Below are 18140 nucleotides of genomic sequence, written 5' to 3' on the forward strand. Positions count from 1 at the left end.
TGGAACAGTTGTTAACAAGCAGTGGGTGAAGATCACCTTTCCTACGATGTAGGTGAATTATCTCGGCATGTGGGACTTCCTTGGGACTCTAGTTGCGGGGTGTCTGGAAACTGCCTCTTTGTTTCCCATTACGAACCAGTCCTGGGTACATTGGAAAATCAGGTGCAGACAATCTTTCAACCTGTTCTTGTTACTCTTGTGCATTTTAGTTGTGGAAATATGTGCCTCCGTTCAATAAACTGGAAATAAAACTGAACGTTAAAAGTGAAAAAATAGTAGCAAAAATCATTTGTGCCATATTTTTCAAAGCGATGGGCCTGCAGATAGATTGCTGGGCTTTTATGTAAATAGAAAAGGTGAGATAAGTACAATAATGGATATGGATAAGGACAATCTCCTAGATAGACAGCCATCTTTTTAGGTCTGTATTGGCAGCACTGTAGTCTATTGACCTATAGTTAACAATTCTTTAATATATACATGGACTTGCCTTCAGTGCCGGTCAGAGTAGTATTACTATCTCACCTCATACTGTTGCTGTTTGGCAAATCATTTCACCTTCTACTGAATGCTTTTACTGAAATTCATCACAACTGTTTTACATCTGAAAGTGCACTCTATGCTTAAACTGTCACATTCTTTATCTCTTTCATTCATTCTATACCGATTACAATCCTTTTGTAATCGGCAAGCTACCGGCGGACTAGAGCTGGAGCCTGCCTGCCTCGCTGCATACCAGCAGTGGAGCACAGAGAGAGCCGGGCCAGGGCCATCACGCTGAGGTGAGCTGCGACACAGCGTGCCAGATCTCTTGAGCACATCTGGGTTGTGAGGCCAACCCGCCTCAGCACCTTCACAACCCCTGGGGTCACCCGGCATAAAGCCCCCCGCCGTCACAGCCCGGCAGCCGAAGGCACTTCACTGAGGAGGGGTTGAGCCCATCCCAGCCTGCCCCTTCGCTTTCCTGGGAGCCATGCTTGGAACGCAGCTAGACTTTGAGGGGGCCACCTAAATGCTCTGAAACAGCTTGCAGTCATCCTGCACCGCACCTGGAGACCCTGGGAGCCCTGGCGGGGGCCCTAGTTGCAGCCCTTGTTACACGGAAGGCGAGACCCTGTAGAACACAGAACGGGGCGAGCCGGACACCCTTCCCTCTGCTGACCAAAAACCCTGGTGACCATCACTGCGGGGAGCGAGTCTCTGTTGAGTGGCTGCGCTGTATGGCGGTCTCCCCTTGGATGCTCTCTGGTCTCTCTACAGGATATCACCACTGGGGGCCTTCTCCTTTCACCTGCGACCAGCTGCAAGGGGGGAGTGCGGTGGATTTCCCCTGGGCCACAGTCTGGTGCTGAGATGATCATCTTCTAACAGACTTGGTCTGAAACACTGCTGCGTTGAGCTGAGCGACACGTGCTGCCTCTGCCCGCATCCTTTTGGCTGCAGCCCGGGAGGGCGGACTTTCCTAAATGGCAACTTCCCGAGGCCGAAAAGACTGATCGGTCAAAGGCTTACTACTCAAAGCAGGGTCTAGTGGAGCAGAAACTATGTCGCACTTGGGAGCGTCCACTGAACGGCGGGACCTGGCGGAACCTGACAGACCTGTCACTCTTAGTGCCCTGGAATCACTTTTTGTGGACCTTTCCAGGGAGTTCCATACTATGAGGAAGTATCTTACGGCCGAAATCCAGGCGATGCGCAAGGATATTGACTCGGTGGGCGAGCGAGTGGACGATCTGGAGAATCAGACGGCAGTCCGAGATGAAGAGGTGTCCCAGCTCCAGCAGGAGGTGCTCCGACTGCGCGAACAGCATCTGAACCTTCAGTCCCACATCGAGGACCTGGAGAATCGTTCTTGCCGAAATAATATCCAGATCGGGCGGTACCTTAGGTAGCAGAAGCGCAGGACATTAAAGCATTCATTGCGGACTTGTTCCGCCACATTTTAGGAGGTCCCCCAGACCAGGAGATCCGGCTCGATTGCACACACCAGGTAGGTCTCGGGAGGTCACCAACACCCGACATCCTGACATGCGTTCACGATTTCAAGCTTAAGGAACGCATCCTGCATGAGGCACAGTCTAAGCAACCCATTGAGTTTTGCTCCTGTAAACCTCTTCTCTTCCAAGACCTAGCTGCCTCCACACTCGGCGTGATTTCCGGCCCATCATCGCATGCGCTGGGGGGTTGAGGGGGTGGGGAGGGGCCTGCAGCTAGTGGTCGAAGAGCCAGGTCTTGAGAAGTCTTCTGAAGGCCGGGAGGCTTTCCTCGTTAGGTTAGTTAGTGGGGGTTTCTGTTTAGTTTTTTCTCTCTGTATTGGGTTGCCTCCCCCTCCCTCTATGTTCATGCAGGCTCATACCACAGGTCTCTTCATGCCTCCCATATTCACAAGATCGGTGCTATTAGCTATAGCACATTTGGATCCCCATCCCTATGGTGCGTGACATCCACATTGTGTCCCTATCAATCTCACTAAGCGACGAGCCCTTCTGTCCTACCTGGAGTAATCAGACGCCCATGTATGCGTGCTTCAGGAGACGCACCTACTTCCAGCTGATACCCTTCGCCTAAGATCAAAGGCGTTCCCACTCCAGATGTTCTCGTCAGCCACTTCCAAAACTGCTGGTGTTGCCATCTTGGTCTCTTCTCAGTTTCCAGGGCGTGTTGGTAGCATACAGGCTGAAAATAAAGGGAGGTTTTTGGCTCACACCTTCATCTTTGACACACACGTTTGTGGTAGCCTCTGCATACGCCCCCCAATAGTGGACAGGAGGGTTTTATAAAGACGATCACTCAGGAAATCACGGGTTTGTCAGAACAGACAGTCTTGCTGGGAGGGGACTTCAACATGGTTTTAGATGGTGACATGGATCGCTCTGGACAACGATGGGGCCAGACAGGGACTCTGTCCAAGGCGGGGAAGCGATCACTGACGGAAGCAGGGCTCTCTGACATATGACTTAGACACCCTAACACCAAAGCCTACACGTTTTACTCACATCTTCATAAAAATTTAAAACCGGATTGACTACATCTTCACTTCAGACCCCCTAACCTAACACAACGCACCAGCGAAGTGGAGGTTCTCCCCTGCCCCCTGTCTGACCACCCTGCTCTACAGCTTTCTCTGACCTTTCCCCCAAGGCGTACTACTCGCTGTTTCTGGTGCCTTGGGAATCTATGCTCCAGCGCCCCTCGTTAGTGCAACAGATTGAGGAAAGCATAGCAGACTACTTAGCCTTAAATGGTACCCCAGACATATCCTTCAGCCAAGGGTCTGAAGACGGCTGAAGGCGGCTCGGGCACAGCTTTCAGGGTTAGATGTTGACCGAGCAGAGTATGCAGCTCTACTCCTTAAACAAGCTTTCTATATAGGAGGTGATCGACATGGGTGCCTCCTCGCAAACCGCCTCCGAGCACAGCATCAAGCACATAAAGTGACACTGATACAGGATTGTGTGGGGGAGAGAGTAACGAGGACGCCACAAATGTAGATGCATTTAGGCGATTCTATGAATCGTTATACACGGCTCAAGTGTTGCGTGAGACCGAACTGACTCGGTACCTGCAGGGTGTGGCCACTTCTAAATTGTTACCATCCCAGGCAGCTGACCTTTAAGCCCCCATACGGTTGGAAGAGGTTATCTCGGCGATTGCTCGCCTAAAGTACAATAAATCACCGGGCCCTGATGGGTTCACCTCCGGTTTTTATAAAAAAATTCGGTGGGACTATGGCCCCACTCCTCACACATGTTTTAAAGATCCTTGACTTTGCGGCTCTTACAGCTCAAGAGCCCTTCGAAAATGTGGACTTAAAGATTTTTTAGGGTATCCTAGCGGCCAGGCTCTCCCGTCACCTCCCCGATCTGATAGATCCGGACCAATCGGCCTGTGTCCCCGGGTGACAGTGCTCTGATCATACTAAATGACTTTTCCACTTGATGGACAGCTCCAAACTCTTCCCGGCAGAACGCATGATCCTTTCAGTGGATGCGGAAATGGCGTTCAACAGTGTCCATTGGCCGTATCTTTGGGCGACACTGATTAATTTTGGCCTACCGGAATGCTTTATCGATTGGATCTTTCAGAGCTATGCGAACCCCACTGCTACTGTGCGGGTGAATGGTGCGGCGTCAGTGGCCTTCTTAATACGCTGAGGGACAAGACAAGGTTGCCCGCTGTCGCCGCTCCTTTTCGCCTTCTATATGGAGCATCTGGCTCAGAGAATCCGGGTTGACCCATCCATCCGAGGGGGTGCTTTTTGGGGGTTCTATGCAGATGACGCGGTGGTGTCCCTAGAACACCCTCTGGATTCTCTACCGGCATTTTTTAACAAATTGGCAAGATTCACACTGGCCTTGGTCTTTCAGATAAATATGCATAAGTCACAAGCTCCTAATCTGTCCCTTAAGCTCGAGACGCTGGAACTCCTTCCGGGAAATTTCCAGATCCAGTGGGTCCATGACGCTATCACCTACCTAGAAGTCCGGGTAGCCCCCACCATTTCTAACACTAGACAGTTGAATTATTCAATACTTTTGAAAAAAGTGCAGGACTTCCTCCGCAGATGGATACCTCACCCCCTCTCGAGGATGGGACGGATAGCAGCTGTGAAGATGATGCTGCTGCCTCAGATTCTCTATATCTTTCACACCCTCCCGTTGATGTCACACCCTCCCGTTGATGCCACCCGGTGTTTTACGTGCCCTGCAGAGGGACATAGAGCGCTTTATCTGGCGTGACCAAAGAGCTCGGATGCGCCGCGATCTTACATACAGAGAGCCGATGGAGAGAGTACTAGGGGGTTCCAGACTAATTGGCGTACTGGCGAGCGGCTCAGATGAGATCATTAGTGAAGTGGTCACGCCCTGAATCCGAGAAACACTGGTTATTTATGGACAGAGCTCTTGCAGCCCGATGGCTGTGGGGGTTTCCCTTTCTCCCTCACCAGGGACAACACTGCAGTTTATACTTATCAGAGGTAACCCGGCCCATCATGTCAGCTTGGGATAGAACAGCGGCCGCTAGAGAACTCACTACTTTCCCATCCCCTATTAGTCCCATTGTACAGAACCCAGATTTCTCACCCGGCCTTGACTAGGGGTAATTTCACCACTGGACAACAGAAGCTACTCTCTCTATAGGGCATTTCTCTGATCTTTCCGGCCTGCGCCCATTTGTGGCGTTACGTACCGATCTCAGGCTTCCCGAAGCGGAGCGCTACCGCTATCTACAGATACGACATTGGGTGCTGCAGCGGGTGTGGGGGCGGGAGGGGGCGGAGAGACAGCTCACACCGTTTGAGAAGTGGTTAATTACAAGACACTGCGACACACATTTGACGTCAGAGCTGTATATCATGAGGACTCCTTCAGACACTGAGAAATCCACTGGTCAATTGCTTTGGGAGGGTGAACTGGGAAGGGAACTTTCGCTGAAGGAATGGAAGGACATCTACCACCGGGCCCGACGCACGGCCCACAATGTAACCTCTATTGAAACAGCTACTAAACTGCCCACCAATTGGTACCTAACCCCTATAAGGCTCCATAGAGGCAATCCTTCACTTAGCCCATTGTGTTGGAGAGGTTGCGGCTCTTACCCACTTGCTCTGGGACTGTCCTGCCCTGGGGACATACTGGCCACAAATATTGGATGAGATCGATTCCTGCTTAGACACACAGATCCTGAGATTTCCAGCATATATGCTCCTCTGCCTTCCCAACGCCATCATCTTCCTGCCCCATTCTAGGAGAGGCAAACAAATGGCCCTGACCCTAAATGCCGCAGTTCAGTACGTTCTAACACACTGGGGCTCCACTGCGGTTCCCACTCGATTAGGCTGGTTACACAAGCTATGGTCCATTCTAGGGATGGAAAAGATTTCTCTCTCTTTGACCAACCCCAGTGCCTCATTTCACAAACTTTGGGCTCCCCTTTTGGCTCTTTTGACCTCTGAATTTACGGAACTCACCTGCCCCAAATATCTGAGACTATTACGACTGACAGACCCCCTACCGGCGCCTACACCTGTTGCACCTGCCACTTAGTCCCTTTTGGGTCCTACCTATCTGGCCGCAATACTCCCTTTGTTACAAGTTCACCTTTTGTTTGAGGAGGAGGAGGAGAGGGGTTTTGTATTCTCGTTTGTTGTTTCTGCCTGAAATATATGACCGGGACATGCCGGGTTGCAACTCGATGATTGTGGAGCACGCTTGCTCATTTGTTCCTCTTGTGGATAAAACCAATAACAGAAATTTAAACCAAAAAAGTATGCATTTAATAATAAATTCTACCAAAATCCTTTGACAATAATTGTGAAACCTCTATGTAAAGTCACTTTTAAATTCTGTTACATTTTGACCGGTGTTAATTACCAAGTGTGCTTTTTCTATAATTTATCATACACAGTCTCTAGTGAGAGAGCGCCAGTTCCTCCATAAAATGTTAGTTACATTTTTGTCTAGTGTGCTTACAGATACTTCATTTGCCACTCATTTTTTTACAAAACCACTTGAGGTGTATTGCTCACACAACCTTCTAAATCTGCTTTAAAATCCCTATTCTGTTTGAGCAGCATTACTTCGCCAGTGAGCTTTAAAACGTACCATTTGCTGCAGCTTTTCCTAAAATCATTTTGGGAGAGTTTTCCTTACCGCCTGTAAAACTGTCTTTAGTATCTATTAAGTTTTAATCAACAGTACTGGTGTGTTATGGCCTAAATGCTTCATTTGCCGCACATTCTTTCAACAAAATCCTAAGGGAGAACCCTTGCCTCCTCCCTGAAGGTTAGTTTTGAATTTGATTGATTCAAAAGAACCACCTTTGCCAGCCCAACCACATTCTGTCACATCCACCCAGGTTGTAATTGCTGGCTGCACGCCTGGTTAGTATCCTTTTCGTGTCTGGTGGTATCAGTTTAAGAACAAGTGTTACTTGGTACTACAGAGATATGCCTGGGTTAATATTAGGCCTGTTCAGTTTATTCTGTGTCACATCCTTAGTTGGTGTTCCCAGCACGGTCTTGGATATTGCACCTGTGTACGGGAAACATTTGCTATTCCTAGCACAGGTGCTGACAGTTTATGCTTACTCTGGGGAGAGTACATCACTGAAAGACGTTTAAAACCGTGGTTTGAGAGACACAACCTGTGCACACACAATAAATATTAACAGTTAATAACTTTTTGGTTTTGTTAGAGACAATGAGGAAGGGCAGTCGAAATATGTTGCACTTGTTTTTATTTCGCCTGCCGACACGTGTTTCATTGAGGTGGAGTACACCCCAAATCTTCAGGGCTAGATCCTTATGGAAGAGGAGGATAATCCCCCACGACTGGTGATAATTCCGACCCAGTCAGGGTGTCGTTAGATTTTTCTGTGGATATGCCGGGTGAGTCAGGACTCGCTGTGGCGAAACTCCACAACGCCGGGACTAGCGCCGGTAATAGGCCGGGACCGATGAGGGCGGAACTCAAGAGAAGGTTGATTATTGGTCGCACAATCTACTCGTATCTGTTGTCAGAGATATCCGATGACACTGATGTAAACATGATTTAGTGAAAATGACATATAATGTTCAAGTCGGGACGGGAAACGCTACCACAATGGGTGCTCAGCTCTGCAGAAAATCCTCGTTAATGGTCCCGGAGCTCGTACTGGCATCCTCGGTCTGGTGATGGGTGCATCTATCACCAGAACAAACAAAACAGAACAAGTTATTAACTGTTAATATTTATTGTGTGTGCACAGGTTGTGTCTCTCAAATTGTAAATGTATGCCTAGCTATACATTGCCAATGGGTTGTTAGGGTCACCCCTTTCCGAGTAGCACCACATCAACCGAACAAGTCCTTTTTAATCTAACCAAATATTCAGTGTTCTCTTAGACTAAAGTGCCCTTGTCATTGTGAAAAGTGAAACCGTGGTTTGGTCTTTCACAGTCAGCGGACCCTTGCTCATTTAAAAGAGTGCAGGAACCGTTGTCAATGTGCATCTTGCTTGTGGGGAGGATGCCTACATGGGCCCACCCTTTTGGCATCTCCCAAGGGGCTCCCGAGGGTCGAGGTAAACTTCATGTGTGGCACAAATGCAGTGCTCCTGCTGACAGTCTGTTTTCCCTCTCACCTGCATCTGTAATAAACGGCGGCACACTGACTGAGCCATTCTCTCATCTACATGTGGCCATGCCCTGATGCAAATGAGGGAACACCCGTTGGGATCATGCAGGAACTAAATGTGCACCATTTCTAGCCTCAGTATAGATGTGGCCCATTGTGTAATTCCAGAGTGCTCCGGGACCCCAAACAGCTGTTGAAAGTGTTCATTGGGGTGCTTATGTATTATGTTCCCTGAAGTCTTTTCTGGGGCTAGCCCCATCTCAGGGTCCAATGCTGTTAGTTGTGTCTTCCAAATGTGTCCTATTTGTAATAGGGTATCCTTTTACATTCGAGCCAGTCTCTTGGAGAGCACAACTGCAATTATACACACATGTGTGTCACTTGAGTCACTCATTGATACTTTCATGTCATAATCTAAGGAAACAATGTAGCTTCACAGGTTATGGTAACATGTACTTCTCCCTTGACCATCATCTCATGTATTTAAACCTTGATACTTGTCTCAATCTTCACAGCCACGACACTAACTTAGGCAGCTCTGGGTCATCAGACAATCCCGGACCAAGACCTCAAAACAGTGGAGCAGTCTCTTGTTCTTTCCAGACTAGATTATGGAATTGCCCTTCTCTCAGGTATTCCCAAAGTTCACCGAGGCCCACTGAGAGCAACACTACATGCAGCAGCTCGCTTCGTTATAGTTCTCAAGAAATTTGACCACATTTCCCCAGTTCTGCAACCCCTCCAGTGGGCTCCAGCTGAGCTGCGGGCCCAATTTAAAACTGCCTACATTACCCAGAGGACGCTGCTCTCCTCTTTACCCTGCTACCTAACAAACTCTGTGGAGCAAATAAGGGTTCCAGAAATGCCTAATCCCTACTCCTAGAACCCCGAAACCTGCCGTCAAGAGCGATACGGAAGCCAGTCATTCTCTGGTAGTGCAACACAAATCGGGAACTCTCTGCCTCCCTCCCTCCGCCTAACCACTTACCTAGCCTCCTTCAAAAAGGACCTCAATCCCCTTCTATTTGACAGGCACGTTGGTTAATCTCCCTCGAATATTCTTAAGTACTGTCTTCACTAAAAACAGAACTACCTTTGTTATGTGACCCCCACCATCTAAATCGATGCATTAACCCCTTCGCTGCTGATGACGAGCTCTCGTCATCAGCCACGGTGGTCGTGTGCGGATGACGAGCTGAGCTCGTCATCTAACGCGGCTTTTGGAAAAAAGCCGCACAGCGGAAAAATAACCATCGCAGCGATGCGGTTAACTGTGTACGACCTCTGACTAACTGCTGTAATTGTCTCATGTGATAACTCATTCACGCATCTTCCGATGCAAAAGTACGAGTTAAATCCCTGTAACTGGAACTCGTGTAACCTATGTATCCTGCTACTGTTGTGAAGTGCAAAGCCTTTGGGCCATATCCGCACTATATAAAACTGCAAAAAATAAAATGTATGTCTGAATGTGTAATCCTGGAATTCCCAACTTTAACGTCTTCGGAGCGATCCTTCTTCTTTTTATTTGTTGTATCTAATTGTGGACCTGGAGTTCTGCACCAGAACCCAGTGATGAAAGTAACATTTCTGTGTTTTTTTTTTTACTTGCAAAACCATGTAACAAATTCAGATAAATACCACTTCTCCTTCCAATGGGTGTATTATTTTTAAATTGTGCTCTTGAGTGGCAGCCATAAGGTTCACCTGTAAAATCAAAACCTGTTTTTTGAATGTTTATTAAAAAATATATTTTCTTTGATTTAGGATTGGACTTTTTTGTCGTCCGACATCTTCGGATCAACACGGATAGACCCCAAAGCCTTGGTACAGACATTGGAGACAGTCCCCAAAACAGACCCCAACCCTCCCATAGTCCCTAAAAAAGGTAAGTGGACACTTGTTTGAAGACTGCAGCCAACACTGGTAAATTCAAGGATGCTTAAATTATTTAAACCACGTCCTGCTCTGCGGCCTTTTTTACGTTCAGAAATCCCTGCTGGCTAGTAGTGCTGTGGTTGTTACAGTGCAGGAGCAGTTTTATAATGACCTGAAAGATAAGGACTAAGACTTGATAGGTTTGTAACTGTGTCCTCATGCGCCCAGCTTTGCCTCCTCATGACAGTGATGCTTGTGTTCACAACATCCTAAACTAGCCCCTGGTCTGGGTGGAACCAGGAACATTTCTGATATTTATCAAAGCATCAGCTTTACATGTTTAAGAGTGCGGGTTGAGATCGCAAACCCATAATGCTGTGCTGTCAAGTGGTTGTTTTAGTTTAAACATTTCCTCTACGCCAATATATTTTAGAGGTATGAAACCCTCCACTTGCTTAATCTAAAACTGAGCAGTCTATTGTGATCGTGCCACACAGGCGATGAAGGTAGCCATCTTCTGCCCTTGAATATCAATGAATGGCAGCCATGCAGAGAGTTCAAAGAAAGCAAAGAGGGGCTCCACTAACCCAAACGGACAGGGCACCGTATTAAACTATGAAGTAAAGTTTGAAATTCCCATTGGGCTTCTGTATCCGAACTCAAGCATACCCCACACTTTTGTTTCGAACTCGTTCCATACTTCACATTCACCCGCAATGACATCAAGGTTCAAAACCACACCTAGATTTTTTTAATATAAAAAATTATTATTCTCTTTTATTCCTTTATTCGTGTATCCGATCTCAGCTGAGAACCAGTAGTTAGATTATATATTTAAAACACAATAGTACAATACCAAAGCCACGATAATTAAAATAAATTAAAACATTCAAGTACAAGACAACTCATTACACAAACATATATATATCGACAATGAGAGTAAAGTAGACAGTCACGTATGTCTGTGCACTCACCAATCTTTCTAGATCAATGTTCTTGTCACAGAGTATCATCAAATCATTAATATCTACTGTGTTCTTCGATGTATTCCAGATTTGGTGTTAAATATGCATTGACGTGTTTCGGTGGGTTCCCAGTGTTCAAGGCCACCTTCTTCAGGATGAATATATTTTAAATCTTGGTGCTACACCTGCAATCTAGTCACGCCCTCTTATAAAAAGTCTACTCATGCCCTCCCAATAAAAAGTGGACCCAGTGTAATGTCTTTCAGTTATCCGTAATGTGATAACAGAGCAAATTCTTCACATACAGTATAATTCAAATAATATTTGTCCTTTTTTATTAGAGACCTGTGTTTCCTTAATCTTACCTGGAACCAAAGCTCTTCCTTTTGTAAATATAAAAACCTTCCAGTACTCTGGCACGGCTGTCGTCCTCCTCTTCTTACTTTTATTAGTCTAAAAACCTTTCAGTTATCAGGACATCTGTCGTCTTCCTCCCAGCCTCGTATTGAGATGACGGTCTACTGTACTCTCCTTGTATATATGTTTGTGTAAAGAATCGTCTTGTACTGTAGAATAGAGCTCCTCCCTTCTGCTAGAAAGTAGTACACAATGATGAATTCTTAAATGTTTTAATGAATTTTTTAAATTTAATTATTGTGGCTTTCATATTAGACTATTGGGTTTTTAACATATAATCTAACTACTAGTTCTCAGATGAGATCTGATAAATTAATTAAAGAGGATCATTCTTTTTTATATAAAAAACATAAAGGTGTGGCGTTGACACTTGATGTCATCAGGGGTGCATGTGAAGTATGGAATGAGATTAAAACAAAAGTGTTGGGTATGCTTGAGTTCTGATACAGAAGCCCAACTGGAATTTCAAACTTCACTTAATAGTCATGCCGAGGGGACAGCACTCCTCCGTTCCTTCTATATTGCCAGGATCCTAATAACATGTTGATGCAGTGGGACAGGACTTGACAGTTATCTCTACTATGCTTACTACTACAGTGCTTTTTCACATATACCTGGATTTTCCCCCCAATTTATATCTCAGAGGCTGGTTCAAGGGGTGTCCCTCAACATGGGACTAAAACAGCGGGTAGTGCCAAAAGGTGTAGGGTGCCAGGCATAGAGTTCATGCTCTATCTGGCCATTTGCTGTGCAGACTAGCTAACTAACCAATAACACCTGGTTAATCTTAAAATCAATCTGCCAGTGCCATTCAGACCACTTTGATGTATGCCAATCTGCAGCTCATCATATACTACATTCAAGATATCGATTCTTTTGAGCTGTACTATTTCCACCATTGCCGCTCATCAAAAGGTGCCACGAGGTGGGGTAATGTGTTTAGCAAGTTCTAGCTAATTTTTGCAGTAGCTCACTGCTTACAAATGTGTTTACTCATACTTATGTCGTGGTGTAATACAACCCTGAGTGCGTCTCCATATTGTGGTTTCCTGCCCAAAATTTTGAGTTAACTGACAGGAATTGCAGATAGCATTGAGCCTCCAAGCTGGGAGATCTCTGGCTTGTCCCCACTGTGAACCTGTGTGTCCTAGCTCATCTATTTAGAATCGCCTGAATACTGTTGTTAATGAGGTTCTTTGCAATATTTAGGGTGGTCCTTATCTTAGGGGCCCACCACTCATCCAAACCAGGACATAATGTGCTTCCCAGTAATCTCATGAAAGCTTGGCCTTAGAACATGGGATAGAAAAGTGTTGCCTTTTCTCATCTTACCTGGATACGAAGATTGACCAGTACCGTACAGAGGCTTTAGTTTTTGATGGAAACAAAGAAACATCTGCTCATCCCCTTGTCCCTGCCCCAAGTATGTTCAATGCAGTGGGGCACTCTTTGGTCCTCTCATACCACAATGCTTATACATTCTCAGCTCCTTTCCTACTCTTCCACATCAGGTTTGTACTTTGGATAGTAATCTTCACGAATATTTTATCCTCCAACCTCGAGTGGGTGAAGTGTCCCGGGCTGATTTCTTCAGGTTTCAATTATTTTGTTGAGACCTCCTTTCTTATTGATTCCCGCTATGACACTTCAGTGGTCTTAGCACTAGTTCTGCCTCACCTGGATTGTAGTAATAGTATGTAGCTAGGCGTCTTCGTTAAAGTACTACATAAAATATAGCTGGTTCATAATGCTGCAGCCAGGCTTTTTAGGGATACGAGGATTTGTTGCATATTTCAAATTTTTCGTAAACTCACTGGCTCAGTGAAACCACATGTAAAGTTTAAATCCTCATTCTGTATCACAAAGCCATTACTTTGCCTCCAACATTCCTTACCTCCATTTGTAGTTGCTTTCTCCTGTCCTGCACAAAGGTCAGCCTCTCTTAACATTCCAAGGTTCCCTCTTATCATGAAGCGAGAGCCAGAGAAAGAGCTTTATCAGTTGCTGCAGGATTCCGTTGGTCAGTAATAAAGTCTTAATAGTGCAGACGACCCCAACCACAGTGTTATGGTTTAAATCCTGAGTGGGGTTTTCTCCGAAGAACTTTTAACATATTGGGCCAGATATATGTAGCTCGCAATTTGCGATTCCCTAATTGCGAAAATAAATTGCAAAATATAATGTATGAATATTAATGAGTTAGGTCGCAATTTGCGACCCGTTGGGAATTCGCAAAAATCACGGGGATGGTGGCCTGCTGAGATCATGCAAAACACACAAGAGCAGACCAGGTCAAGAAATGGTGTGCAACTACCACAGCTACTGTGAGGCAAAATAGGTGGATGCGTCAAACAAGTTGTTGAAAACAGCGACTGTTGATAACAGAAGGCTAAAGCAATTTCCATCAGCCCCCCCTCATGGTGGAGTTTTACATCACGTGGAAATTGCTGATCATACCATGCCGAATCCGACCGTAAAGTGCCGGTACCGAAAAGATGTCAAAAGTATGCTAATAATGTACATCCAAGAGTGGTATGAATTCAAAAAGTGCAGTGCTTAAATGGTGATAGTGAATAAAAAATGGCTACTCAGACTCCAGACAGCGTTTGAACAGAAGTCTAAGTGTCCAGGATTAAAAACACGCCAGGTAGTGGAGTTTTCCTATGGCGCTGTGCAGTACGGTCGACATGTTTCACCCTGATGGACATTTAGCCCGGCTTTCTTCAGGACCTTAAATTAAAATAGCTACTGCAACCATATATAATATATTGCATAACAAGTATGTACTACTAGAGAGTTACATCTATATCATAAACTTAGATACTTAAGTGTCCACTGAGAGGGAAGATATGCGTCTTCTTCCTATCAAAAAACAGAAACAGTTGGACAATATGTAAATCAACACTCAAATACACACATACACCTAAATATGTACACAGAGACCGTATAGCCACACCTGCAAGGATAATTTGCATCCTGCACAATAAAAAGCATAATAGCTTAATCACCCCGAGGCATTTCCTCAGAGTGATACTCACCCAGCTTTGTGTGGGTGATGACCTCACCTCACCCGGCGACCGCTCGGGAGTATGAGGCCCCGCTCTGCAGTGTAGAGAAAGAGGACACAGTAAGCACACAACTTTACAGTATCCAAACCGATGGCTCTACACATAAAACTCAACACACGTGAGAAAGTGCCCTACTGACACGCCAAACACCTACAACTCAAGGACTCCCAAGGGACGCATAGGGATTGCACCTGTTACAATATAAGTCATGTCACAGGGTTCCCTGCTGACTTGAGTATTAGACTCTAAATGGCTTCTTTTACATTTATCTTCAACACACTGTAGAAGGTGGATTAGCAGAAAAACTTGTTGCAAACCACAAAACTTAGGCAATGGGTAGGGGTACTTAAAAGCTTCTATGGGAACCTAACTGGGCCGCTCATAGTCTTGTACTCCTCAACTATCAAGGGATATCGAAACGACAGACAACCCTCCCAAAAGCAAAGTTTGATGGAGAATCAGGGTAATCCTGGCTACTTAAGATCTTACTCCCTTTACAGACAATAGCTAATATAGCGTCCTAAGAAGGAACTGACTGCAGTTAAGAGAAGACACCAGACGACTCACCTGTCCGTCGGTGCCCTATATCCAGAAACGAGCGGAAGTGGAGGTGAGCTAAATGCCGCCCTTCTTCCTGAGATCAGCAGACCACCATGTCCGTGATTGCTTTTCAATAAAACAATCTTTTTTTTTTAAAGCAACCTGTTTTCCTTAAAGGAAAATGAGATGCGTTACAAAATGAAACCTTTTCTTTTGATTTTTAGGTCTCCGAGAGGCGTGGGCTTGAGCAGTGAAGCTGCTCAGGCAACGCCTCTTCGAGAGATATTGTTTGTAAAAAGGGTACTATCAGCCCGCCCCCTTTTTCATTGGGTAGCGTCAGCGTTCATGGTCAACGCTGGCTTCCCATTGGAAAAGAGGGATTTTGGGTGCCACCCTGTTCGCTTTTTAGATAGCCCCTCCGGACACTGTGGCCTGTTTTACGACTATGGTGAAGAACTTTTATCTGCTTGTTTATTTTTACAGATAAGAACATTCCTCACCACCGCTGTGAAGCAGGCACGGAGAGCGGAGGCGTAGGGGAGCACGGGGACTGCAGCTCTCCAACACCCACCCACCCCGACCGTGCTCTCCCACCTAGCGTCTGCCAGCAGACACTGCAGCAGGGGAGAGTATCTCCCCCCGCCCTCCCACCTTCCGCCTCTTCAGTTGGCTGAGAAGCGCGGAGCTCAGCAGCAGCTCGCCACCTTCTGTCTGCCTTTTCACTCAAGCCACTCTGCCCCCTCCCTGGCTCTACTTCGACCTTTTGTTACCCTGGATAGACTGACTGCGTACAGAAACAGTCTTAGGTGACCTGCTCCCTCTGTGTAGAGGCACTCGAAGACAAACACTCCGTGCCAGTGACACAGGAAGGTGCACACAGAAGCTACCCAACTGAGTAACAGAGGCGTCACTCAGTCAGAGAGGAGACAGGAAGATGGACAAACTCACACCAACAATCCGAGTCAGAGGCACAGACACACTGACCACACAACAATGTGACTCTGACGCAGGCAGGGTCACAGTGCAATAGAAGCAGCAGGAAGACAGAAAGTCAGACACACAACAACAATCAGACTCAGCGACACAGGAAGGGGCAGACAAAGGCACACAGAGAAGAGACCGGAATATAGAAAGAAAGACACACAACAACAGTCAGAGTAGGCAGCATCAGACAGTCATGGACACACTGACAACATGATAAAAATGTGACTCCGTGACGCAGGCAGGCAGGATCAAAGTGTTATGGAAGAGGGGGGGAAGGACAGAAAGGCAGACACAAAACAACAATCTGCCTCAGTGCCAGAGAGGCACGCACAGTCCTAAAACAGGGAGCTGTAAGTGTTGCAGGTTGAGTGGTGATGTAGGCGTTGCGGGTTGAGTGGTGATTTAGGCGTTGAGTGTTGAGTGGTGATGTAGGCGTTGCAGGTTGAGTGGTGATGTAGGCGTTGCGGGTTGAGTGGTGATGTACGCAGTGGGGATTGAGTGGTGCTGTAGGCGTTGCGGGTTGAATGGTGATGTAGTCGTTGCGGGTTGAGTGGTGATGTAGGCGTTGCAGGTTGAGTGGTGCTGTAGGCTTTGCGGGTTGAGTGGTGCTGTAGGCGTTGCGGGTTGAGTGGTGCTGTAGGCGTTGCGGGTTGAGTGGTGCTGTAGGCGTTGCGGGTTGAGTGGTGCTGTAGGCGTTGCGGGTTGAGTGGTGCTGTAGGCGTTGCGGGTTGAGTGGTGCTGTAGGCGTTGCGGGTTGAGTGGTGCTGTAGGCGTTGCGGGTTGAGTGGTGTTGTAGGCATTGCGGGTTGAGTGGTGATGTAGGCGTTGCGGTTTTAGTGGTGATATAGGTGTTGCGGGTTGAGTGGTGCTGTAGGCGGTGGGGATTGAGTGGTGCTGTAGGCGGTGCACGTTTTCAGCAGGCACACTCCTCCAGCCGTCAGTGCACATTTTTACCAGGCACACACCACTATCCGTCACTGCACAGCAATCGCAGCATGGCGCACTTTACTTTTAAACCTATTCATCTAAAGCGGAGCATGCCACCATTGCTACAAAAATAAATACACATTCTTTTGGCCTACAATTTATAGACTTTTGTTGCAGTTGGTGTTGCAGTATTTAGCAATGCCAATAGCTCAAACGTAATTAACCCGAGACCTATTGCATTGTAAATGCTTGTTTAAGAGCAGGCAGTGGTCCCTAGGACCACTGCCTGCTCATAAAAATAGTTTTACAAACATTCAGAAAGGGGAAGCGGTCCATTTGCGAATGAGTTACCACCTACTTGAAGTAGGTGGTAAAATGCGAATGTTTTGCTACCGCAATTGCAGTCACAAAACATTCATACATACTGATGCGATTCGGTATTAGGAAGGGACGCCATAAACACGCCCCTTCCTAATACCCAATCGCAAACCTATTTTGCGATTGGGTAACAGGTTACCGAATCGCAAAATTAGGTTTGCTGCATCGAAAAAGCATTTTTCGAACTCAAAAATGATACATCTGCCCCATAGTTCCTAAAGGTGATACGTGACTTCTTCACCTTGTAACCCTCATTGTCTTATATAAAATTTCCTATACTTTGCCGCCCCCTGCCTGTTGTTGCTTCGAACGGCAAGCAACAATGTGCATGCGATGCTTAATGCGCCCCGGTGTCCGTAATTGATTTCACTGGGACTGCTCCGAGTCAGCTCAATAAGGTGTCTTTTTTTAATTCAGATCCGATCCCCATGGTTTCGGACGTTAAAGAGTGTGATAATTATGGTCTTCCCAGCCTGGCCACTCGTAATGAGCCCATGGCCAGGGTACAAGTCTTAAGGAAAATAGTGGGGGACTAATTATCATAGCCAATTCACAAATAACTACACGGGAAGTGACGCTACAAGGAGCGATGCCAGGCCCTTCTAAAAATTCTTACTTCAAATATCGAGTGCAGTTTTCAGGTAAAGAACATTTTTACCTAATCACTAAGAATTAACAAGATAACATTTATGATTTTACTTCGTATGCATCAAACGCAAAAGTTGCAATTGAGCTTGGAAATGGCTGAAAGTGACGTGGAATGGTAGAGTACAATTTTTTAACTGTTTAAGTGACTAAACTGAATGCTTTTTTAAACATTAAACTTGCTGTTAATGCGTGTTTGTTTCCTGCTGGCGTTCTTTAGTT

General features: G+C 46.3%; 1 protein-coding gene across 1 annotated transcript in view; it reads left to right on the plus strand.

Annotated features, from left to right (window-relative positions):
• Window positions 1-18140, plus strand: part of SLX9 (SLX9 ribosome biogenesis factor) — a 572292-nt gene that overhangs the window by 108884 nt on the left and 445268 nt on the right. The window contains exon 2 of the mRNA XM_086955518.1: window positions 9884-10004. Coding sequence (XP_086811644.1) covers window positions 9884-10004 — 121 coding nt within the window. The remainder of the gene's footprint in view (window positions 1-9883; window positions 10005-18140) is intronic.

Source organism: Lissotriton vulgaris, chromosome 2_1 (genome assembly GCF_964263255.1).
Source record: "Lissotriton vulgaris chromosome 2_1, aLisVul1.2, whole genome shotgun sequence".
Taxonomy (NCBI): Eukaryota; Metazoa; Chordata; class Amphibia; order Caudata; family Salamandridae; genus Lissotriton; species Lissotriton vulgaris.